Source organism: Neolamprologus multifasciatus, chromosome 13 (assembly GCF_963576455.1).
Source record: "Neolamprologus multifasciatus chromosome 13, fNeoMul1.2, whole genome shotgun sequence".
Lineage (NCBI taxonomy): Eukaryota > Metazoa > Chordata > Actinopteri > Cichliformes > Cichlidae > Neolamprologus > Neolamprologus multifasciatus.
In genome coordinates, this window is record NC_140451.1 from 20988580 (window position 1) to 21015320 (window position 26741).

Consider the following 26741-nt stretch of genomic DNA (forward strand, 5'->3'; position numbering starts at 1 on the left):
GTTTTTTGATGGAGATGCCATGAAGCTCTAAAAATATTTTTTCACATATTGAGGGTACAGTGAGTAGGAACGTTTTACTGATGGACAGAGCATGGAGAGAGGACAGATTGTAAAGCAGGCTGCTGCAGCGTGGATGCCAGAGCAAAGACTGCATTTTCACATTTTACATGCTGGAAAATCATTCACAGATTACAATTTAAATAATGCCGAACGACTCTAACTACAAGCACCTAAAGGCAGTTCCACACACAGCGAGCATCTCACCCCTCCAAATTCGCAAATCAAATGTAAGGTGACAGTAATTAAGAACACTACAGGATTTCTGTCCACACTGCAGACTGCTCACCTGCGTTATTACATTACCTTTTCAGACACATTAAGCTGCATACCATCTTGAGAGCCTCGCTGCGGCCTGTTTAATGAAGTTGGCTGAAACTAGAAGATGTTTAGAGCACAAGCTCACTCCTCCCCTCCCTGTCCCTCATTTGACTGTGTACAGTAGTAGTGTGTGGGAGTTTGGCTTGGCTGGCCAACCCGATCTCTCCAGGGTGCTAGCAAAGTCTCAAGTGTACTGAGGAACCAGCTCAAAATAAATATGCAACCTCTTTTTCAACCAAGGAATTATGAAGACCTCTTGCTCTTTTAGCAGGCATCACTAAAAAACTCCAGAGGTGACAAAAATCTAGCAGTGACCTCTTATACTCTAATGTGATCTAATTAGATTTATTTGGATCTCTCGTGCCTCTGGAGGCTGTTGTGGGCAGAGTCGACAAAGATCAGCACTGCGATCAGTCATTTGACAATCTGCATGATGTCATTTGTGGGTTATGTTTTATTTAAAGTTCAAAAGAGAGCAGTCACAACTTCAATCCTGAGTGAAACGGAGTGAAAGCCTGAAGCTAACTTTACTTTTGGCTGTATTACAGGCCCAGAAAACCTACTTTATCAGTTAAGTTGTTACTGTGAGAAATCACGGTCCAACATGAACATTCCAGACAGATTTCATGTAAGAGTTTTGTTTTGTTTTGATGGTTGGGAATCAGTTGGAAAAAGAGGAAGTCACACGTATTGTTGAATGCCCAAGAAACCATATGGTAGGGAAAAACGATTTATTAATCTGTTACTTCTGCTTATATTATTTATTTTTTCCTAGGAAAAAACAATCCCTGTGGTCCTCCAAAGGATGTAGCAACATTTGAACCAAAACGTAAAACCAGGTTGTGGGCTTACGAGGTCAATACTTCTACCAAACCTAAAGTATTGATGTTAATGGAAAATGCTTTTAAAACAATTTTTTGTGATGTGTATCGTAACAACAGCCCACAGATTCTCACACACTTATGGGTCTCTTTAGCTTAATATAGCCCTTTCCCCCAGACTAAGTTCCATTGTTGAACCATTCGTGTGTAATGCCACTGCTCTTATCCACCCTCAGCTCTCACAACATCCTTTTTTCCAGCAGCGTTTTCAGCTATAAATGGTGCGTTTATTCAAAGAGCCCCAGTTTATTGGATTGGCTGACAATAAACAGCTGTATGGATGAGAGGCGGGGTTACAGAACGACTAAAGCATCAAACATGAGAGAGACTTGTTTGAAAGGTAAAAAAAAAGACCTACAATGAAAAAAGAAAGCTGTAATATTCACAAGTTTCTATTCCCCTGTTTACGCAATAATGTTGGCCCAGAAAATATATTAAGAAATGCCAAAAATATATGTCGAAAGAACTTTAAGCCTATCTTGTAACTTTATCAGTAGAGTATTGCACAAATTAGCTGTATACTGGAAGCGAAACCATCTTCTGACAGAAGCCAGGCCTCCTTACACTGCTCTTATTTATCCAGCTCAATGTGTCCATCTGCTGGATGTTAGTTAGATCTGCCATGACGTCATGTTCAGGTTCAACAATTTCACAGAAAGAAAAGCACAAACAAGTCAAATACATTATAGTAAAATGTTTTATTCAAAAACATCCCAAGTAGATTCATTTATAATATCTTACAAATATCTGGTATGAACACTCAAACAAAAAGGAAAAAAGTGTGAGCGTGACATTTAAAGAGGGACAAGACAACAACAAAAAGAAATAATAACTTGATTGGCAAGCTAACTGACAAACATTAAACCCAACCTTTATTCTTATCCAAGCCCTCAAAGAGAACTGTGTCTTGACCAAGCATAAGCCAAAATCAAGAATATGGCTGTATGCAAGGGAGCTGCTGTGCTCTTTGAAACTGAGCTGATGATTCTTTGTAAAAGTGAAATGATTGGACAATGCTACGAGAAGGAGGTGAAGCTAGTGCTGTAATCTGTCTCAAACATCAAGACTCTCTTATTGGGATTAAACGCTACTAGGTTCATGAGATCAATTTGAAAATAATGGTATGTTCTTACTGCCTTCATTTGACAGTTTAAAGAATATAATCACACCAGTTGCACGCTTTATTTGGGCTTGTCTGATATTGCAACTAAATTAGTGCAGAGCTACTGAGTTTAATTTGAAGTTACAGATTCATGTAGCAAGATTAATGATTCCCTATATATGAACTTTTGTGTAATACTCTACAATTCAGTCACAGTTACAAAAAGGAAAAAAAAACCCAACAAAAAACAAAAACAAAAATCTAATTATTTCGATCAATAAGGACGCATTTTCACATTCATGGAAATTAATTCTTGCACGCTTATGGCCAAAAATGTCACCAGCTCTGTGCATCATGGTTCAGTTTGTTCCTCACAAACCACAAACAAGTCTCATTGTTTGTGACTTCGAGAAAGAGGATTGTTTGGGTGTTGCACTTACTCTCCTCAAACTGTTGGATAGCAGCCTGATTTAGCACATGTACAAAGTCGGTAAATTAATTCCAAACATGGTCAGAAACTTTGATTCAAGTTTCTGTTTTGTTGACATTTCCTCAGCTTGACACAAGTGTCACGCTGAACATTTCCCTCTACGTTTCATCACCAAAAAGGTTACGCGACAATACTCTAATGAGGTTAATTCTGATTTCAAACAAAGAACTCCGTGTGGGGAACAAGAGAGGGGCTCATTATCTCCTGAGGAAGAGATTCTGCATTGATGCACAAGACGTGTCCAGACCCAGAATAACTCAACTCAGCACCTCAGAGACATTTCATATGCAACCTCCAATTAGGGAGTGATTTTTCCAGATACTGTTGCAAAGTAAAACTAGCAGATGTGGTGTAGCATGCATCTGAGCATCAGTGGTTGGGCTTTGAACATAGCCGGTGGCGGTTAAACCGTGGTGAAAAGGAAAAGCTTTAGACATGAACAAAATACAGTTAACAGTCATTGTTTCTGGTAGAACAGAGTTAACCAGCTAAGCACAAACTGACATCAAAGAGCACTGACAACCAAACTGGATAAGTCCTGTCTCTGCGCTTAATTTTGGGAAGACCAATCTTCTGGCAAGGCTGGCGTAGTTGTTTTATACATTCATGGGAACGAGACTGTGACCACGCCACGGTACGAGGAAGGTACCGCTGCAGACAGACACATTACATATAGTACTTGGACTGTTTTACAATCAAGCAAAAGAAGGCACTGGAAACATATTATACCACACTGGATTCTTATGCTCTCAGTTATCCATCTTGAAAAAGATAAAAATCTAAAAATCTTCTCTGGACATCATTTGTTTTTGAAAAATAAAGTCTGAAATGTTTAGAAAAATTATTTTTGCACCTTTGACTCGTTTCAGCAAGGATAGTTTACAAAAATTAAGCTGCTATTAAAAAAAAAAAGGGAAAAAATACTTATGGCATTTTGGTTCTTACATAAACCTCTGATTGACCCATTTGCACTAAAAATCTGAGAACATGACAACATCGACTATTCTTTTGTGCTGATAGGGAAAGAAAACTTGTGTGTGTCGTTTTGACAAACAAGTTGAGTTTTTTAAAAAAGTGTTTAAATGCTTTATAGATGTACTATAAAAGCAGAAATGTATGTTACCTTTGAAATGGAAACAAAAACAAATAAATTAGTGCTCTGTGTCGACAAACACTGTTAGAAAAGAAAGAAGAGAGGAAAAACAAAATACTAGGTGGGTCACAGTGCTACCCATTTGGACAAGGGTGTTACTAGAGGTGAAAGGACAGCGCTACATTGGACAGTGCCATCTTCCTTGGTTAAAAACAGCACTTATGGAAGTCACAGTCCTCGCTTGCTTTAACATGATAGGGGTCACTGGATGTCCAGTCTGCTGTACTTCACGCTGTGGTTCCAGTGCAACGCTCGCCACGACAATGGCAGCTGGTAGTTCCGGGGGACCGGACCGTTCACGTTCTCTTCAAAGTACTGGAACAGTCTATACCACCACACCCGTGAGAATGGGTTACTCTGTGATGTCTCTTTCAGCGACTGAAACACAACAACAACAACAAAAATGAGAGATAACAACTGAGCCACAATTCCTATTGTGGCAGGTTAAGACCTTGTAATGGTACCTGTAACTCACATACTCTATACAACTTACGTACTAAAGCACAGGCTCTATTCAGCTTTATTTACTCCAAAACAGCACATTTGAATTCTAGTACATGTCTATGCTACACATGATTTTAGCCCACTGGTATGTGGTTGCTAGGCAACATGACGACATTATAATATATGATATAGATAAGAACCTAGAGGGGCCTTCGGTATGTTTCCTTGCTCAACTCTTTATTGCAAAAGAGGATTTTGCTAATTTTGTGTTTTATAGCAAGATTAGGCGTCTTTATTTTGATGACATTATCTTTGTCCCAAAAAAATAAAAAATATAAATCTAGCAGACAAACATAAATGGTACAATCACCTGTTGGTTCGCCATAGTATGGTACCACCAGAAGAGACGTGTAGTGATAAAGTAGGCCACAACCACATCCACAGTGTAGTGGTCATGGGCAAGAAGGATGCAGACTATTCCCACTGCACTCAGAGTCCAGCAAAGCCAGTGATACCACCAGAATCGCTTTGGAGAATCTACCAAAAAGAGAGGGAAAAAATGTTTAATATACCAGAAAGAACAAACCATATACCAAAAAATTGTTTTCTCCTCCTATGAATTCCAACTCCTGTATCAGCTGGTACTGATGTGTCAGTGTGACCCTACAGCACTACTTAAAGCTTTTCTTCTTTTCACCACTAGATGTCACCATGTATCAACCAGCACTGCAGTGCCATGTAACACAGGCAAATAAAAACCTTTCAAACACCAGGATTTAATCAAAAACATTGCCACAATATGAAAAAGCAGTTAAAAAAGCTACAGCATTTCATCCGCATTCTGGGTTAGCAGTAAACAAGGTTGGTGTGGGTGGGGGGAATGGGGGTGGGGGTGCGGGGTGGTTAGATAATGGTTAACGCCTGCTGAGCAACAGAAACTGTTGTTATGTAACCAAACAACAACTAAACAAACTGACACTAAGATGACAAAAAAAAAAAAAAAAAAAAAAAAGTCGAGACGGAAACACTTCCTCTTCACTTTTACACAGGGTCCACATTTGCTTGTGCAGTTGTGTCACAGTATCTACTCGAGTGTGTGATGCCAAAGGCACTAAAACAGAAAGCTAGTTGGTAAATCGAAAATATATAATCTAAGTCCATCTTAATGCTAATTTTAGTAGCAGAGAAAATCAGGGGGGGGGACCCCACACATTTTTAAATGGTTTATGGGACTGTCAAAATCATCAGTTTTAAACAGAAAGCTTGACTTTGAAAAAGGGAACTGACCCTAGAAGTGAAATATTACAATATATTCTTAATTAAACTGCAACATAGACAAAGTTAAACTCACACTCTTTGATGAAGAGGTACGTCAGTGTCAGCATGACAGTGTGGCCACTATACAGGTAATCTCCACACATAGTGTGAGAACCTGTGATGGATAGTCCCCCACCGGCAATCATTTTCATTACTCTCCTCATCTGTGCCTCCCAGTTCCCAAGCAGCTGAAAGAAACACAGTCGTTCATTAATTCACCTCTAAAGTACGATGCCGTCGGCAAGTGTGTGCACATAACTTATAAAAAGCAAAAATGTAAAAGTTTGTCGTTGCTTTTTAGCTTTCCTTTGAATCCCCGAATTCCATTATTTTATGACAATTATATTATTTAGATATAGGTAAACCATACTGAAGATATGACGATTGCAAAATACCTGGTTACAAGTGAAAGCTTCTGCAACCATACGCTCACAAAAACGACTATATTGGAAGCAAAATGTACAGTGTGGAAAAAGGAGTTTTCACAGCAACCTATGCAGTCCCGTGAAACTGTAAGTACAGCCTTACTGCTTCCACAGGAATTAAGAAGGGTAGTAGCAGCCAGGTTCTGCTAATCAAATACATCTGATTAATAAATCATCAGCAACTGACAATTCCGATAAAAGCAGAGATGTATGCAGTTTGCTGGTCTGGTGCATTCAGGTGTGTTTTTTTTTGTTTTGTTTTTTTTAGAAGAAAGCCTCTTGTCTCCAAAATGACACATCTGAACAAACCACAGGACTTGAGAAATAAGACCGCAGCGGAGATGTTTGGTAAAAACCAAACACAGCATGTCAAGACCAACACCTTACACCAGTTGTCAAGCAAAGTAGTGTAGGGGCCTTGATTTAGACTCATTTTGCAGCAACAGGACCTGCATACCTTGCAATCATTGAGCTGACTCTGGCTACGTCCACACTAGCCCGGATAGGTCTGAAAACGCTCGTTTTCACAGAGTTGAGCGTCCACATTGAAACGGCCCAAAACGCTTACGTTCCAGTCCTGCGCATGCGCAAAAGCGAGTGAGAATTAAAGAATTTGAAGAAAAGCTATCTGGAGCATGTACAAACTGATATTAATCTTTTTAAGGGCTGTCAAAATTGAGAGCAATCAAAACAACTGCTGTATAATGCCCTCCGCTATCTTTGTTTAATTGGTCACATGACTGCATCACATGACTAAAATGCGTCATCGTTTTAGAAAGTCTGCGTTTTCGAGTGTCCACTCTGTGACGGGACAGCTCCGTTTTGAAATGTATGCGTTTTCGAGGGCGTTTTCAAAACGCTGCGTTTTTCCTTGAGGAAAACGCCGTCTCAGTGTAGACGGGAGGCCAAAACGGAGAGCAAACCATGCGTTTTCAAACAAAAACGCATTAGTGTGGACGTAGCCTACGTTTAAGTGCTCTAATGTCAGGTGTGAAGACATCCGTCTGACAGTTTGACCTAAATTAGGTCAAGACAATGAACCCAAGCACAGCAACAAATCTATAACAGAGAGGCTGAAAGGGAAAAAAATCTAACTGGGTCATTGCAGGATCTAAAGTCTAGACATCAACCTAATAGAAATGCTGTGGCCAGCCATTAAAACAGCTGTGCATAAACTTATGTCCACAAACTCCAGTAAAAGCCTGCCCCAGGGCAGCTGTGGCTACAACAGTAGCTTGCCTCCACCAGTGTGTGAATGTGAGAGTGAATGAATAGTGGAACTGTAAAGCGCTTTGAGGGTCTCGAAAAGCGCTATATAAATGCAATCCATTTTTATTATTATTACATTGATATGAGAGACCGATAAAGTCAAATACAAAACAAGACATTACTGCTAAAAGTGGTTCTGCAAGCTAATGAACCTGCAGGGTTGCTTACGTTTTCCACAGGAATTCAGAGTCCTGTGAAAGGTTTTGTCACATGACTATAGTTTAAGTAGCCAAGTTTAAAGTAACAATACATGATGAATCCCTTTGAGATGTTTGAACCATGAAAAAAAGAACTGTAATGCTGTAGTATCTGTTAATATCCATAACATTATGTGGATTTTATATTTTCTTTTAACATACAGAGTCAAATAACAAACACATCTTTGTTATTTGAAGACCCACTTCTTCTGGCTTTGCTGCACCACCAGAGGACCAGAGGAAGTGGTTTAGTATTTTTACATAACAGCAAAAAGCAAGGGTGTACGACACTATTGGGGCAGAAAAGCAGTGTGGCTTATCTGCCCTCAATCTTACATTTCCCCCAAACATGTCAACATGAGCAGGGTAAGCTACATGACCTAAACTTTAGTAGCATGATCCTAAAATAATATTTTAAGCTAGGTAAAAGAAGATATTATCCCCACAGAAAGCCTTGATTTAGGGATGTCAAACTCTTGGGCCCAATCCAGCCAACTTTGATCTCAATGGAAGCCCATTTGCGCCACTAAGGGAAAAAAAATAAATAAAAATAAAAATAAAAAAAAGATCCATAACTCAAAATTTCGACTTATTAACTCGAAATGTCAACTTATTTACTTGACATTTTGAGAAAAGTATCTCGAAATTTCGAGTAAGCACTGCCAATCAGTAATCTACGTGAATGACGTCATTTCCTTGTTACCCGGAAGCTGAAGCCTTCAGGTACAAATGCTACAGCTAAGCTACCGGTATTACATCCAGTCATGAATGCACAGATTGCTGAGTAATTTCAGCGTGGCTTCAAAAATGATGAAATCCTTGTGTTATTAGCTGAATTACATGGCGTTACTATCAGCAAACGTACTCGTGAAAGCGCCAAATGTTTGCAATTCGGTTTTGAGTGCGTGTTACTCTGCACCATATGCTTCCAGGTAACAAGAAAGTGACCTCATTCACGTAGATTAACTCGAAATTTTGAGAAAAGTAACTTGAAATTTCGAGTTAATAAGTCCAAATTTCGTGTTATGGATATTTGTTTGGTTGGGGGGTTTTTTAGTGGCGGAAACGAGCTTCCATACAAGTGGTACAGGTAAGTGAAAGTCCCCTTTTTTGGCAGTGTCAAAGAACTTTAACTACAAATTTAATACCTGACATTGTTTTTTCGACCAGTCGGCCAATTCTGGCCCTTGGGCTTTTTGTTTCTCATTCTTGATACAAAGGCTTCCAATAAGGAGATATGAAAATGCTTTCCTAGCATTTGCGAAATAGGAACCCAAAGAAAGTTGAGCAACTACTTGACTCTCCCATGGCAAAAATAAATGGACAAATACAATCAGTGATCAGTGGAGACAACATTTGTTCCAAAAATCAGTTAAGAAACAAACTATTCATGCTCATACCTTTGGAGCACATTTAAAGTGCATCCCAGGAACAGGCAAAGTAGTGATGTACATTGTAATACACCGGTACATGTAGAGTGTGCCCACAATGAAAAAGAACCTTCTGCCTATTATTGACCTGGAGAAAAAAAGAAGAGGGAAGAGAAAGAAAGTAAATAAAAGAATAATATATTTCCATTTAAATGAAATTTTAGCTTTGACAAGCTAAAAGTTTACACCTAACTGAGACGGTGACTGTACCTGTGCTTGAGGAGTATCCACTGTATGAGCCAGAGTGCCACCAGGAGCATGCCGTTTATCTCACAGATGGAGAAAGCCCACTCTATCCTATCAAACCAGTCGAAGAACTTATCGGGCAGTGGTGGAGTGTGCTCCTTTGTCGGGACTCTCTCGTGGACAACCGAGATGACAACAGTGGTGGTGACAAAGCACACCACCGCATAGAGGAATGCTATGCCCGTCTTCCCCCACTCAGCAGGGAATGGTGTAGCCTCCATTGTAGGGATAGGAATTTGAACCATGTCCTGGAATTCCTTCAATGTGCCATTTCTGTGGGACTTACTACTTCCGTTGGATATTCCACCAACGTGCCCATTTGCGTGGCCGTTTTTATGAGCCTCCATGTGTGTCTCTAGCTTTAGTGTCTCCAGTCGCTCCAACAGCTGCTGCCCACAATCAGACGACACCAGTGAGAGAGGAGGCTTTTGGAAATCTGCTTCTGTGAGCCTGAGTAAAGCAGGGCCATTCATCTGCTGGAGGGCATCTATGTACTCCGGCATTTCCACTTTGCTCAACCACTGGGAAACATCCTCTGCTGTCCATGCCACCACCTTCCTCATTTTGGCCAGCGGGCAATGTGGAGGATTAGGATGGTCCCCAGACTAGAGGTTAAGGGTTAAAGGAGATTTGGCTGTTTAAAGGATAGTGGTACATCCTCTCCAGTTTTGGCACATGGTGAGTTTCGCACCTAGAGGGAGCCCAAGCCTCCTCTTATTGTGATGAAGAAAAAGAAGGAAGCAAGATCTCTTAGGGTTAGGACCAACAGATGAACAGATGTGAGTCACAGCAGCTTCCTTCACCTCACAAGCTTTTGCCACACACTTCACCCCTGTGAAAAATAAAATGCTGTGAATCAGACTGCAGTGGTAACATTCATATCCATTTCCACATACTCCACCCTAAGAGAAATTAAAACATGATTCATAATGCTAGTAAACGGCACTAAGTCAATTTGCAGGCAGACATCCGGCTTAGGCTGCTACTGGGTGTGGTCTGTACCGGATGCCTGACCAGACCTGCAAGCCTGTGTGTGCATTCCGTTTAATAGAGCAGCATGTTGCAAACCACAGATCAAACCACCAAAGATTTAATTCAGGGTTAGGGTTTCAGATTCAAACAGATGTTGATGGGAGACCTCCCATGCAAACATGAGCACATTATGAGTCTTATCTGCTGAGAGGGTGTGAAAATACACACAAAACATGTCATGGAGTGCCTCTTTTGAGTTGCAACATAAAAGGGGGTTTCTGGTTCAAAATCACTACTATTTGACAAAGGTTCACAGATCTGAGGTAAATGCAAAGAAAGAGAAAGTGATGGATAGATGGAAGGAGAAAAGAAAACATCTACAGTGTGAGGCAGGGATTCATCGCTCATGGAATAAGCAGAGGAGACAGGGCCAAACACAGATAAATCCTAATTTCTACAGTTTGCTGGAGTAGACTGTCAAGCTAGCTGACCAAGTAATTCAGGTTGTTTCACAATATTATCAATCAAAACAAAACAAACAAACAAAAAAGAATCACAAAAGCTCATATTCTCTGAGAAAATAACATTCTGCAAGTAAATCGTGCTTTTTACCTTCAACTTAAGTTTTCTTTTTGTAGTGTGCATAGTAACATCAAAATCTTTACACCAGCTAGAAGATGAACTCACGTATCTGCTGCATTTCATTAGTTTGTTTATACACCGCGGTGTAGGCGGCTGACACAGGGAGGCCCTGCTTGTGATTCTGGGAGAGCGATGTACATCTGGAGACAAATTCTGCTCTACCACATGGATGGGTCAACAGAGCAGGAGGATGGGAGGGAACCAGGCTCAGAAGAGGAACTCATAAATCAGAATGAAGGTCAGAGCTGAGCACCAAGTCAGCCCCACCCCTGTCAGGAGGGCAGTCAGCCAGCAGTCATGCCCTCATATAGCCAGGTCAGCCTAGGCCAGCAGCAGCTAAATACACTGGCAGACTGACCGGTTGGCAGGACAACAAGCTGCACATCAGTACCTCATCTCACCTCCAATCTGCTCAGAGGCCTCTTCATTTAGGCCAGCAAAACAGGGCCAAATAAAAAGGCTGTAAGCTTGGTTGTCTACAGAAGCAGTAACACCTGGCATCGGATTTATTCTCGCTGATGTCAGGGAAATAATTTGACCTAATCACTCAATAATTCCAGTGCATACAAAACACTACTAAAAGAAGAAGTGTAAAAAAAAATAAATAAATAAAGACGATGCTAATGGTACCCCCACGGACCAGCTACGTGACATCCCAGCTGTGTACGAAGACATAGCATGCTGGGAGCAAAGCAGAGCAGCATTTACAACAATGTGTTAACAGTTCACAAGCAAGACAGATCAGAGATTAGCTGTCACTGAGTCAGTGCGAACGACCTTCGGTCTATGAATCAGCTTACTTGCAAATAATCTCACACAAGCAAAGGGAAACAACAAACGAATTCTCAAACTAATAAAGTAACCTGTACAATCACATGCCATGCCACATTATTAGGTACACCTGTTTATCTACCCTTTAAAGCAAATATCTAATCAGTGAGTCACATGGCAGTAGCGTCATGTATTCAGGCATGTAGACACTGTTAAGATAATCTAAGGTTCAAAGTACCAGAATGAGGACGAAAGATGATTTAGATGACTTGGAACGGGGCATGGCTCTTGGTGCTGTGACATTTGGATGGCAAGGTCAGAATTTGTTATACGCAACATGAAAACATGGATCTGTCCTGCCTTCTATCATCAGTCTGGGTTGCCAGTAATTGTGTGGGAATTTTATTATCACACTTTGAGCATGTGTAAATGCCACAGCCTTACTGAGTACTGCTGATGATCATGTCCATCCCATTATGACCACATCTTCTGATGGTTGCTCCCAGCACCATAATGTGCCATGTCACAAAGTTCAAATAATTGTGTGAATGCCTGTTTCTCTTTATTCTTTATCCTTTCTTTATTCTTGTTGCTTCCGTACGTTTTTTGCACCTTAACTAGTCCCACAGTTTTTGTCCGATTTTTGCCGTTCAAACTTTAAACAATTCTGCTCCTTCTGCTTATGCTGGCTTATAACTTCTATACTTTTTGAGATATTACATTTTTAATGCAATTATTTTTGCCCATTGAAATGAATGGAACACGTTATCAATGTGGTCACGTATTTTTGCTTGCCAGGCTGAGGTGTGTTTTAGCTCAGTGAGATGAGTAGCTGTTTCCAGACCGGGAGGCCAGGGTTCAAATCCCGCTTATGGCAATGTTTTTTTCAGTTAACAGTTAACAAATTTTTTTTTTTACCCTTTTCAACACAAATTTCCACTTCATCCCTTTTCAGCAGAATTTTCATTTTTTTTCACCCCTTTTCAGCACAAATCCCAGCTTTTTCAGCTGTTTTCAGCAGAAACTCTGCTGATTCACCTCTATTCAGCACAACCTTCTGCTTTTTTACCTGTTTTATGCAGAAGTTCTGCTGATTAACCTATTTTCAGCAGAGTTTTCAGCCTTTTCACCTCTTATCAGCACAAAGCATCCTTTGCTCATTTCAGCATAATTGTCAGTTTCTCAATCACTTTTTAGTTTCTTGTACACCAGTTTGGTTCAGTGAGATGAGTAGCCGCCTTAAGGCCAGGAGGCCCGGGTTCAAACCCTGCTCAGGGCAACTTTTCTTTTCATGAGACAGTTGAACTTTTTCCACCTATTGTCAGTACAAATTTCTGCTTCTTTCTGCAGAATTTTCAGTTTATTCGCCTCCTTTCAGCACATAGTTTTACTTCTGCTTTTTTCAGCAGATTCCACTACAAGGCATTCACACAGCATTTTCGCAGGAAATGCAACTTTTTCTAGTGTAAAACTGGTTTTGTGAACATGGCATGGTACCAGATCCTAATCCAGTAGAGCAACTTTGGGATGGGATGAAAAGAAAGATTTGCATCATGGATGCTCGCAACAAATGTGGAATCTATGCCACAAAGAATTAAAGCAGTTCTTAAACCAAAAGAGAGTCCAACCCGTTACTGGCAAGGTGGACCTTATGAAGTGGCCAGTGAGTGTATTTGCATGGACAAATATTATATTTGAATTTGAAAGATACCACCTTTCAACAATATTTTTGTTTAGTTATTTTGGTACTTAGGTATGGTGCGGTACTTTTTCATTGGCTGTAATGCAGATGTCTTAAAAGATAAACTGTAGATAATCAACTGTGCAGACATAGGCGAGGTATTTTTACTCTGTGTTTTAAGAGGTTTTTACTCTGTGCCATTGATGTTCTTTCTTAACTGTGCAAATTTAACTTCTTGAGCGATGTGGACAGTACTCACATGAGCTGTTACAAGTAGGGCTGCTCAATTAATCGAATTTTAATCTCGATTACGATCTGGGCTTTCAACAATCATTAAAAATGACTGAGCCGATTATTAGCACCTCCCTCATGCTTTACTCTCGCGCTGCTCCGTGTGGCAAATCGGGCGCACCTCTCTGCATTTCGAACACACAATACATTGTTATTGTTATAAATATCGTCAAATAATCGAGATCTCAGTTTCAGTGAAAATAATCGTGATTATCATTTTTGCCATAATCGAGTAGCCCTAGTTACAAGTTTGTAAGTCTTCTTTTAATATTAAGTATGCATTCTTCAAAAGATTATTCACCCGTTATTGGTTTAGGCAGCTACCCAGTTGATTCATTAAAAGTCTTTGATGCATGGCTGAATCACTTCAGTAACCTACACCAACACAACTGATGACTTCCGCATGCATTTCACAATGTGGCCAGTTGTGCAAAGATGAAAAAGAAGATGGGGGTTTAAACTTCTCACTGTAGCCCTTCTTCCGTTCTTCAGCCAACTATCGATGTCACTTATTGTGACCCGCTGTGAAACACTATGATGCCTTTTCAGAAGAGACTGTCTGAAAGTAGTCCAATTTTCAGCCGAGGACTAATATTGTCAGCTTTTCTATTCCCCATCTGGCACGGCTTATCAGTTATTAAAATGGTGAATAAACATCACTATTTTCTATATTTGATACAAGCCATTCTAATCCTGCCAGTAAATAACTGAAGCGACTATCTACCAGGTATTTTCCAAAATGGAACACAGCCATTAAAACCAAATGAGCCTAGTACTTGGAATTCAGCATTACACGTAAAGCTAAGGCTTGCTGGCCAAAAGCATGTGGGCATGCTTTTCAACTATAAAATTAATAATTAATTGTTGTTTAACAGCTACAAATACATCACATGGTGTGATGGAAAGAAATAAAGAACAAAGGAAGCAACCATCATTGTACAAGAAGCATTTTGGAGAAGCAGATCATGTCACCACTTCCTCATATTTTCACATGTAAGCTCTGTTGCACACAAAAAATAGAATTATTCTAACAAGGATAGTTTTAACACAAGTACAGTACCACCCATGAGCAACAATATATCACCAGACAAACATAAACCCACCATCCATAGTCTGGTTGGTGAGCCAAAAGTGGGACCAAGAGACTCATTTACATCAAGACTATGAACGGAGAGTCAATTCAGATCAGTAATTCAAAAAAAGCTTTTCTAAAAAACACAGTTGCTCTGCTCGACATTCATTCCTGTACTTGACAGGGTAGACGCACTGATGACTTTCTGTTGGGCCAACACTAGATACACGCTTTTTTAAATGCTTGAAATGAATTTGAGCTTAAAGTGTCAGCTGTGTGATGCGCTTAACTACTCCTTCTTACGTGTTGCAAAATTTATGTTTGCATGAATGGATGCAAACACATTGTGTTTATATTTTATCTGATTTTATCAATTTTGCTGCACATTTATTTGTTTTGGAAGGGTTTTTTTTCTAACCTTTCCAAAACAAACTGCTGCCTCTTGTGAGAGCTGAAACTTCCCAGCATGATTAATCACCTTTGTGAAATTAGGAGAAGTACAGACTTGCATATTTTGGGCTGTGAATACTGATGCACACTACAGATGTTACCACAAATAAATGTGCACAGACACAAGTAAACCGGACTCACCTGTGCTGGTTTATATAAATATAAGCGTATATAAAAAGATCATCAGCTGCGCAGCTATTTTGAGAACAACTCTTGCACCTACAAAACCTGTGCAATTATTTGAAGTTAGCCAAGCACATCACTTTGCTTTAAAAGGGCAACTAATATTAGTGTTATTAAAATTATTTGTGCTTCGTTTCTGATTAATCAAATGTGGTGAAATTGCAGTTCTGTTTTTTTATTATAGCACTAACATAAAAGTAACCACTCTCTGTGTTTCAACTCCAATTATGTGGAGGGGAAAAATTGATGAATTTCAGCTTTTGATGCACAAGTGTCTCTTATTATATTCTATGCACAAGATAGTAAAATAAAATGAAAAACAGCATTAGAGTTCTCTAACTACGTCAGCTACATCCATACACACATTAGTAAATGTCTAATAATTCGATCAGAAAATTATTTAACTGTAGGCTATAGACTTTGCATGCCACATGACTTGTCTTGAGAAAGGTACACAGTTACTTTTGTTGTTAGGCAGTGATCAATCCAATCTCCATACCAAGCACATTTAGAAATAATGAAGTTACTACTCTTTTGTCACATGCATACATGCAAGCAAGCAACGCTCTTGGACAGGAGACCCTCATGGATGTTGCCTGCTACTGCAGGCAAGTAATAAAACAAAGAGTTGCACCAATTCCAGATTTTAATTTCTTTTTAAACTCTTACCAAAGTGAGATTTAACTATTTAAATCTCATTAACCTGACATAGATTCACACAGCCACATCACAGTAATAACTTCTATTCTCTATAAACTTTCTGAGCTACAGTAGATACAGCACTGTATGCAGCCTAACACCTTTTTTTTTTAACACACCCTCCGTGTCACTTGTGCACCAGTGTAAGTGTGGTGAAATGCACACACTTTCTGATATTTACAGCTCAGAACGAGTACTGATTTATTGAGAGTATGAGGAAAAACTGCCAGCAAATCACTTTGATACTTTGCACCAATAAATCTCACTTGTGAAAAGCTTGTGTTGCCTTTAACCTATGTCTGCATGTGATACAATTACCATTTTGTGTAAATGTAAATACAAAACATTTTATGTCAATGGAAGTAAACAAATATGATATTTCCACACAACTGCTTTTAAAAAGGAATGAATCATTTATCTTCTTCCTGTTCTGTGATCTAAGGGTGTTGGCCTTTTCTTTGTTGAGATTTTGAAAGGCTTCTATCCGATTAAAATTTTTTTTGTACCTTTGGAGCCCACTAACAATTAATGAACAAGACGCTTTCATCTGTATCCCTTTACAGCACGCAAACAAACACCCCCATAGAGAGACAATGAAAGGACAATATTTACATAGCCGGGCTAACCTGGCTGCAGTGAAAGATTACATTGATCAAATGTAACCCTGTTTGTTCCTGTGAATCACATGGTAGTTCAGAGAGCCCTACTCATTGGAATGAGTTAATTTGGTTAGGCCAACTCCTTCGACTATGGTCCCATTTCTAAGAAACAGAGCCACTGAGAAGGTCAGATTCACAAGAAGAAAGTCCTAGCACTTTATATCAGGATGGACATGCTACCAAAGTAAACATCCTTGCTTTTGCACAGTTACTTCTTAATAATACTTAATCTATGCCATGAACACACGCAACTTTTTCATTTAACCTACAGCTTGATGTTGCTTTCTTAAAATAACAGAATGTATATTTAGTGTTGCAGAGGGGTATGACCCCTTTGAAATGTGACCAAAAATAAATGCAAAAACCACAATTGCAAGCATCATATCTTGAAGTGACCCAATCAGCTTCAGAAGCCACGTGAAATGCAGAACAAGATACAGCCACTAGAAAGTTTTGCATAATATTGCAGTGACAGTGACAACTGTCATGACCAGACTATAAACTGTGGTTATAACTGCATGACTGTAGGTATAGTACAAAGTGCCCATGGAATGATACTGTCATTAAAATGAGCCATTTCTACTCCTTCCCATGTTGGATTTAAAATCCAAAGGGCCCAAAGGCAAAAATCATTCAGTCTTGAATGAATTCAACTGAAGTTGTTGAAATATTACCTCCATATCATTCTTTTACTACTTTATGTTATGAAACCTACAACATATGCTGTTCATACCTTAAAAATCCTGCTATCACAAAACAATGTTATCTCAAATCAATCTGTTAACTGACAGTGCAAAGGTGCAAAAACAGGATAGGTGTTTGCACAAGTCTCTGGGGGAGCTGAATGTCACAACAACCAATGTACTGAGAGTTTCTGTCTTCTAATGAGAAAACCACCTGTGGCTTTATGGGTCATGGATAAAGATGATAGGCCCATACAGCCCCAGAAGATCATCACACTAATTAGTTAGATGCTCTGTTCATCTGTGTGTGGTGTAGACACTTCATAAATTATATCTGGGATAGCACAGAGAAGACTTGTTGTCAACAGGGAGTAATTAGTCTATTACCCAGCATTGACTACATATTAGCATTTATCAACAATCTGACTACAAAGACGAGTCTCATAGCTGCAATGACCTAGCAGACTTGGGCAGAAAATTCCCAACTTGCCAATAATGTTTTCTGACTGAAACTAGAAAATCGGTAACTCATGTCATTTAGAAAAATCGTAAAACATTTAAAGCACACTTTAAATGCCAACAAAGCACAATGATGATTCTCAACTAGCCTGGACTTTGGACTTTTAAGGATCATTAACTTACTGTACTCCAAGTCTTCTGGGTCCTTCTTGTCTGGGTTTCTGCAACCTCAACAGTCTTTACGTGAAGAGGCAATCAGTGTGCCCTTTTGATATCCTCATGGCAAGGAAGGTCAAATGGAAGGAAAACAGCTACTTGCTCGTCTATATTAACGTACTATTTTATTTAAACTATGTATATAACCTCCTTAATCCATTAAGTATAAAAGTGTATGTTAAACGTTTAGTCATGTGGAAGCCAGGGCAACATGAACCAGACAAAATTGTATAGGTATGATTAGTCTTAAAGCTCATTACCATGTAGGCTCAAACTGTATCTTTTGCAGTCTGCTTCATCATTATACGACTGACGTAAACTGAATGGGAAATCATCTCTTGACTTTCTAGCAATGCTTTGTGTCTACACAATTTGTGTTTCATATGTCATAGCACTGGTCTGCCGTTGGTCACTGTTACACCAGCTACCCCAAGCACATTACTAGGTTCATTTTTCCATGTAAAATAGCCTAAAATCTACAATAAGGCTGCACTAGGGGTGGGCGATATAAATTATATACAATAGAAACAATATAAATTTGGCCAACGATAGAGATTTTGACTATACCGCTCTACCGCGATACGCATGTTGATGATGTCATCAAGCTGCGTCTGTTTTGGTCAAAAGCATCGCAGTGGCTACAACCATTATCATCTGCAAATTATGCCGGGCGACAGTCATAGCAAAGAGATCAAGCACTTTTGAAATATGGGGGAAGCCAAAAACTGTGCTTCCTCCACTTCGGTAACATTGATTCATTAATGTTGAATTCTCTCGCAGCTGTTCTATTCCCATGTTGTTGCAGTATGTTAATAACTAACCTTGTATTGTGGATGAATAATCTCAGTTGTTCTCCTGACTGAAGTTTGGCCCGTGTATAGCATCCTGCTATGCGATTGCATTTGTCCCTAACCACCAGAATCCCTCACGTTAACTTTTATTAAGTGGGAAAAAAGTTGGCGTTCATCCTCCAGCTTCACTGTGCTAATGTTATGCTAACATAGCTGTGTCACTAGCAATCACGTAGGACAACATTATATACCAGTAGTCCAACTTTAGTAACCCTGCAAACGTCACTGCTGTTTAGTTTTCTGTCTTTATGTTGGAAGTGATAGCAGGGCTGTACATTTTATTTAGTTTTAAAAATCAGTCACAACATGGTATGTCATGTTTAGGTGGAAACTAGCAAGCTAACTTCCTGTTAACTTCTAACTCCGTTAAATGTAATAAATTCTGTTTTCATGGATGCATGGATGTTAAACTTAATTGTTATACCTGGTAAAGCAGCAACGCTGATGATTTTATTAAAGATGAAAGACTTTAGACCGTTTTTAACTCTCAGTGTTTGTTTGACTTTGGGACCTGAAGTAGATGGCGTTTTGGACCCAGATTACTCCGCGAAGCTCCTCACTACGGCAGCTGTAATGCTCTGACAATCCATCAAGCAGTGCAGCTTACCAAAGTTGTACTAAAACATTTTTTAACAGATTTCTGCACACCAAAATTGGTTCGAGGTCAGTAAGCACAACCAGAATTCATACATAAGGCACACTCTCAATTTTTGAGAAAATTAAAGGACTTTAAGTGTGCCTTATAGTGTGGAAAATACGTTATACAGAAGAAAAGAATATATTGCGATATATATTGTTACCACACGTGCTTCAAATTATACCACGATATGGATTTTAGGCCATATCGCCCAGCCCTAGGCTGCACCGTATCATACGCTCTGCAATAATATTCTTATAAATTTTTATGTAATACAAAAGTGTTATACTATGCATTTACATGCATAACACTGACACTAGCCGATGTCTGAGTGAGAGACCAGCATGTCAGCCTATGCCAATACAGTACCTAAAATTGTAGCTATTACAGAGGACAATACTTTGTTTAAATGTTTAACAGGAACAGTTTTCTTACATAATTTGCAAAATCTGTTTCATCACTTGATAAAAAAAAATTAAAAAAAATAGCTCCACCAAAGCACCTCAAGGCTATGACGACATGTGACGAGATGCAAGCAGCTGGTGACGTGCAGCCCTAACTCCGATAACTAATATGGGATGCAAAGAGGAACCGGAGCTACCTGAAAGAAACCAAAAAGGAAAATACCCAGCTCAGATGTATGCAAGGAAAATATAAAAGGCCTTCAGTGGTAGCTTGATCTGCCCCACCCATCATGCTTGCCAACATGTGTTTGCCATGGCCCTGCATCAACTAAAAACTTAAACTAAAAGCTTACACCTCTCCAGTGAAATTCCTACTTATGCACTGCCCTTTTGTTGCAGAATTATTAAAATGCATCTTGTATTTTGACACAATTTCTTTCCTGACATTTCCGTGCTACTAGCCTAGATTTCTAAAAGCTGTTGTAGGACACAAGAAACTGGGGCATCATGTGAGTGGTGGTAAAATGTCATGTGTTTCTAATTATGGCAGAAACAGTACTGAAGCTCTCTGCATTTTACTTGGCCCATAAATGCTTAATTAAACCAATAGCAGTTGATCAATAAAATGTAAAGTCAACTAACACGTGCATTAGCTACTAGCATTAACACATAAGATTGCATATTAAGGCACAAATATGCTAACTATTTTCAGTCATGAAATAAATATCTAATTTTTTAAATTATAAAACCTATGAAATAAAAAACAGAAACTGAATATTAACAAAAATTTACAATACAGAATTAGTTAGTGTAAGTGGTACTATTACCCAGAACTAAGTTTAAACTAGGCTAAGTTACTGCTACCCAAAGGGAGCGCAAAGTGGGGATCAAGCCCTAATTAGGAAGATTTTAAAGAGTGCTAAAACTCAATGCCAACCTTGTTCTGAGTTATTTTGATAATGACAGCAAACGATAGACCTTAAGGTCAAAGTAGTTGCAATTTTAGTTAATCCCAGCAGTGTTAGAAACGAGAGGCTGTTCAAAAGAAGCTGGAGTTTTAGTCAAGCAGCCAAATATGCTGAACCATACTTATTAATATAACAAATGGTCCTTTTATCAGTTTTCTGATTTTGCTGGTGTTGCCTTATTTATGTGCAACTACCTTTTTATATTCAGTATATAGCATTTAGCTGCTTTTTCATTAACTCTTTTTAGCCTAACATAGAACAAGCCCACCAGAGCCTATCTTTACATTTTTATATGCTGTTGTGCCATTCTTTGGAACATTTCATATCGCTATGAATGAATACAACTGTTATCCCAAATTAAACTACAAGGAAATTAAAAATTGTTTTTGTTTTTTTGTTAGGTTTTTTTTTTGTTGTTGAGGTTCTTTTTGCTTTTGTTTTTTTGTCAAAATGTCAGAGGTATATCCCTCAAAATTATGAATGGACATTGATATACACTCCTTTTTATGAACTGCAGCAGAAGCAAAAATAGACATTATTCTGCACAATTTGCAAAACCAACAGCATGTGCATCAAAATAAACAATTTCGAGAGAGAGAGAGAGAGAGAGAGAGAGAGAGAGAGAGAGACTTTCCTGTCTCGTCCGGTTTTCAAAGGTAATGGCCACATTGAACCAATGTAGGATGTGCTGTGAACAGCTGGTCAGATTGGCCAAGCATGTGTCTGGATTATAATGTTTTTGTTGTTGCATGCGCCTTTTACATGACTTTTGAAAACCCAGGAAACTGCAGACTGGGGCATGCTGACTGCATGATATGCAAATAAAACTCCAAAATCTTCATTTCCAAAAAATAATGTTCTAACTTATTTGTTTGCAATTCTACCAGGATTTAAAAATAGATCTGCAAATAGGATCGCAGGGCTCCCATCAGCTTTTAAGGGTTAAATTTAGGTAAGTATGTCAGGAAAGTTTCATTCATATAGCAGCTTTCAAGACTAATATCACTAATATCACAACAAAAATGCTAGAAATAAAAACATTTCCAGACAGAAAACTTTTTTTAATTAGTTTTTAGCTGAGGTCTTGATCGCAAGACCTCAATTAACCTAAAGATGTTTCTAACTGAATGCTATCTGTATATCAGTGATAAGAAATGTCCTTAAAAGTTCTCAAAATGTGCAGAACAAGGATCATACAATTGAAATCAAAAAAGAACCTTGTGGCTCACCTTAAGCAAAATAAGTGAAAAAGGAGCTGAACTTAGAAGCAGCCACTGAAAAAGATCGTTCACACAGATATGAAGAGTAAAGTGAGCACAAGATTTTAACAGTGTAGCCTGTCAGTCATGACTAGAGAGCACAGTACATTAACAATTAAGATTCTGGCATTGCTATTTGTTTAAGGTTGGTGAGAAATTTGAAAACTGTAACAATCTTAGAATCAATAGTTGTTATATAAATATTAACAAACGGCAATATTTATTAAGTCGTAAAAGCAAGCATGAACCTAAGGTTTAACACAAACATCCAAACTGAAACTGAGTCAAAAGTTTCTTAGTGTAACTCTAGGTCCCTTCGCCACTTTTGGAAAAGGGACCTCATGTTTCCATTACTTTAGGCACAAATCTCACAAGGGCCACAAACAAGTACTTCTGTTTTCTCTTTATCGAGTCAGAGCAAATTGTGAGCCATCCAATTTTTAATAGAGTCTTTGCACCTATGCAAGATCTAGAGGTTTAAAAGAGATATGTAATTAAATGTCATCTGTGTATCAGTGATAACAAATGTGGACCATGAGGACCATATATATCAGAAACTATAAAGGCTCCAAAATAGAACCTTGTGGCACACCAAAAGCACAAGAAGTGAAAGAGGCGGTGAACTTAGAAGCAGCCACCAAAAAAGAATTAAGAATAATTCAGTGAGATATAGAGTTAAAAAAAAAAGAAAGAAAAAAAGAAAAAAAGAGGACTTTGAAAATTCCAGCCTATGACCAGAAGGCACATGATGTAAACAGACAGCAATGCAATTATTAACGGGTGCTTAGAAATTTGAAAAAAAAATTGCCATCTTAGAATCAGTAAGTGTTACATAAATATTAAGAGGGACCATGTGTCAGACTAGTCTGAATTTATGGTTCTTAATACACATCACTAGACAGTAATCCTGGACAGTACTGGACAGTAATCCAGTCAAAGCCATTATACATGAACACAAGTTATTAATAGTGTTATGTACCCAGTAGCTACACAACATAGAAAGTTATTAACATATTTAGTTACTTTCATGTTTTGTTTTTGTAATTGCATAATGTAATTACATAATTACATCATGTGTCAGTGTTTGTGTTTCTCTTGTTTGTTAGCTCAATTTTGGTCACTTCTGTTAGATAACTTACTTCACCTTATATGTTGACATTTTTATGGTTTGTTCCGCTAAACTCACCTCTTTTAATGGCCCAGAACTATGACTTCCAATTACAATTTGATCGGTTTTCCATTTTTAGGTAAAACAAAAGACATTTGTTTCAAAAACTACACACGTGACCAAATGTTTAGCCAGTGGCACCAACATAAAATCATAAAATCATTGAAATCATTTATTTACCACTAAACATTCTTCAAACTTACTTTAAACCTCACCATATCATGAAAACATTTCAAAAATAATCTAAATAAAAACTGAAGCAGCAATGTGCATGAGAAACAAAATTTTGGCTATGACTGCACACTGTGTTACTAACCACCTTGGCCCTTCACAATTATTTATTCTGAATGAAGGGTATTTAATCCTAGTGTAGCAGTTCAACACCACTTCAAAAGCACTGACAGAAGGACTGTGGCACCTGACAAGTTTACAACTTATATAGTTTATGCCAGTACAAAATAAAACTCTGCCACACACACACCACCCCCTGGTCTGAAATGACTTTAAAATTTGTGAACAAAATCCTCAAACAGGTTAAGCATAAAACTATTGATTACTACATTTCTAGAGAGAAAGGTAAGGATAGCAGGATAACATTAGTCACCTTATCAAGCACACCTGACAATCTAAAGCACTCTAGTAAGGTGCTGGGTCCACTTTTATGATGCCCATACTGTTCGTTTTTCCCTGACACTGTCACAGCTTTGTTAATTGTTAACCAAGACCTCCATCACCTCGGCAAATATATCAGAAATCGCTGGTTGGCACAAAGTGACGTGGACTGTTAGTAAAACTTTAAACATGTCAGCAAACCCTAACTCCACATATTACATTAATATAAAAAAAATATCAACATTAAATACATCAAGTATATTTTTGACAAATGAATGAATGAAGAATAAATGTAAACTTAATTAATGGGGAATAATTCAAGAGTTAAATTTTATGCCCAAGAGTGCGTTATTTCAGTCTGCCCTGCCCAGGTAATGGAGAAGTAATCAACCAGTTATTTAGGGTTTCTGAGCATGACTAATATTTAGCTTATATGGGTATCACTATTACAACAAAACAAATCCACCCAAACCACTACACCAGTATGCACTGTTAACGCGCCCAGTGTATTTTTCACAAAAGGCTTTATTTACTAAAACTCTGTGGTGAGTGCACATGCAGGCTTCTTCCCCCCTTTTATCTGCTTTTCCCTGTCTTGGAGTTTGTGTCTCACTCGTCTTCCTCATCCTGCTCTGTTCATAACTGTGTCTCTCCTCATTTCCTGCCGCTGTCTGCTTCTCTCTCTTCTGCAGAGGCTAGACCCAAAAATTTCCCTAAGCTTCCACTAACAGTTTGTCAGCATATGCAAACATCACTCATAAGCGTGCTACTGTCAGTTAGATTCAAAAAGTTGGATGTCAAAACCTAGACAACGGTGCTATCACTAACAAAAATAATAATAAATACACCACCTCATACACTTTAATTGCTTCCTGTAGCCAACATCAGTGATAAACAAACAAACAAAAAGTAGAGAGTTTGTGTGTCTGTGTTAGATATTTTTAATTTCCAAATTATAAATTTAAAATTTAAAATTAAAAACGGGGGGGGGGGGGGGGGGGGCACACAATAGTCAATGACAGCATGGAAACCCCATTTCCTTCCCAGTTCTCGAGGAAAGGGGAAATTCATGGTGGTATTGTTGTCCAATCTGTTTTTCATGGCTGTGCCTAGAGGAATCACATTTTTTACCCCTTACTAAATGAAAAAAAATCTGTTTTCTTGCTTGTCAAATGCTTGTTCAATGTGTGGCATGCTTCCCTTGTGCAATGAGGCGTTCTCTGCAAAAGCTCTGAGTACAGTGACAACAATAAACCCCATTTAACATTTTGCCTTCTTGACACTGGCTGCAGTCACACTGTTTATCGCAGTGAAGAGCTGCTTTCTCAACAGTTTCTTGGCACAGACATCTCCCTGTTCACTTCGTTCACTGTCTCTTTTGACTGGTGAAAGTCTTCAGGGCATTTCCTTGTGCCCTGTGTGGATATCGGTGGTCATACACAGCAAATGAAACGGATTTCGGTTTTGTTTCTTCAAAGCTACAATTATTTAAACACTTCTGTTTCCTTAAAGTGAAATGGGCTTCTCTGTTGCAGTGTGTGGAAAACAGTGCTATGTCAGGTCCCACCTCTTCTTCTTCTTCTTAAGAGAAGCAAAACAGATGCAGCTGTTATTCAGCCAAGAAGCACAGGGCTAAAACAAATGTTTGACTATCTTTTTCTCTCGGTTAATATTTACACAGAAAGAGTAAGAGTAGTACAGCGAGATTGGTGGAAAATACACCCACTGATCCGCCGTCTCTGTAACGTTAACGGGCACACCTGAGATTTAGCTTTGCATCCAAATAATGGTTGACTCAAGCGACTTAGCGTGCTAAAAACACCGCTTTCATTCACACCAAGGCCTTAGCAGCCGCTCTGTATAGTGTGGCTTAAAAGCTTATAGTCTGACCACCTAAAAATAGATAGACAAGCTGGCGTCTTCAGTATTTAGCTAGCTAGCCTGCTAGCTTGGGCTCTTGTGTTGAAAGCGAGGGTCTGGGAGGACAGTGTGTGTGTGTGTGTGTGTGTGTGTGTGTGTGTGTGTGTGTGTGTGTGTGTGTGTGTGTGTAAATAAAAACTGCACATTAATAACCAGCACGGGTTAAAATCACCACACAGAGGAGTGTAGCCGAATCCCGATGAACGATAACGGGACATGTTTAGTCGAGAAGAGTCGATAAAAATGTTTCAACACGAGGCCAGGGAGCGCTAACGCAACGTTTGGAAATAGTGGGCTAACGCAACGTTTGGAAATACATGGAAAAGATAAGAAGTGGTCGCACAAAAGAGCAGCTGTTGCAATACAGCGGTTTATCTTTCAGTTTGTAGTTAACACATTAACTTAGGTTAACCTATCTCCACACGACTCGGAAGCCAAAGTGTTAACTTAACAACTAAATATGGAACAGCGAGGTATATTTCGATAGCTAGGTTCGTTTTCGACATTAGATAACTGTATTGAAATTGCCTTACCGTTGAAATGTGAAATGTTTACGGACCTCTTCTCGACTCGTACTGCTCAGTACCGCAATGTGGTATGTATCTTTTGGTCAGTAGGGTAGGCGGGTTAGCAGGGAGTTCCCCACACGACGTCATCAAGTGCTGCCTTCAAGGATCAATGGAAATCGCACAACTTAAAAAAATGACGCTTCATGCAACGTGACCAACGATGAGACTCAGAAGCACACGACTCCCATTAAGCATAAAAAAAGCAACAAAATCGACAACCTACAGCATATTTGTTTTTAGCAG

General features: G+C 38.9%; 1 protein-coding gene across 3 annotated transcripts; it reads right to left on the reverse strand.

Moving 5' to 3' along the window:
* Positions 1 to 1938: 1938 nt before the first annotated feature.
* On the reverse strand, positions 1939 to 26574 carry LOC146505502 (phosphatidylcholine:ceramide cholinephosphotransferase 1-like). Of its 3 annotated transcripts, none has more exons than XM_085182699.1 (6): positions 26463 to 26574; positions 9297 to 10164; positions 9057 to 9174; positions 5800 to 5953; positions 4819 to 4985; positions 1939 to 4382 (listed from the first exon to the last, which is right to left on the reverse strand). In XM_085182699.1, exons 2-6 carry the CDS (start codon positions 9893 to 9895, stop codon positions 4206 to 4208), a joined length of 1215 nt encoding a protein of 404 aa, XP_085038825.1. In that variant the 5' UTR covers positions 9896 to 10164; positions 26463 to 26574; the 3' UTR covers positions 1939 to 4205. The 3 variants fall into 3 exon arrangements, with proteins under 3 accessions (XP_085038825.1, XP_085038827.1, XP_085038826.1); XM_085182701.1 differs by having other exon boundaries at positions 9297 to 12743; positions 12787 to 26529; XM_085182700.1 differs by having other exon boundaries at positions 9297 to 26529.
* Positions 26575 to 26741: the final 167 nt, after the last annotated feature.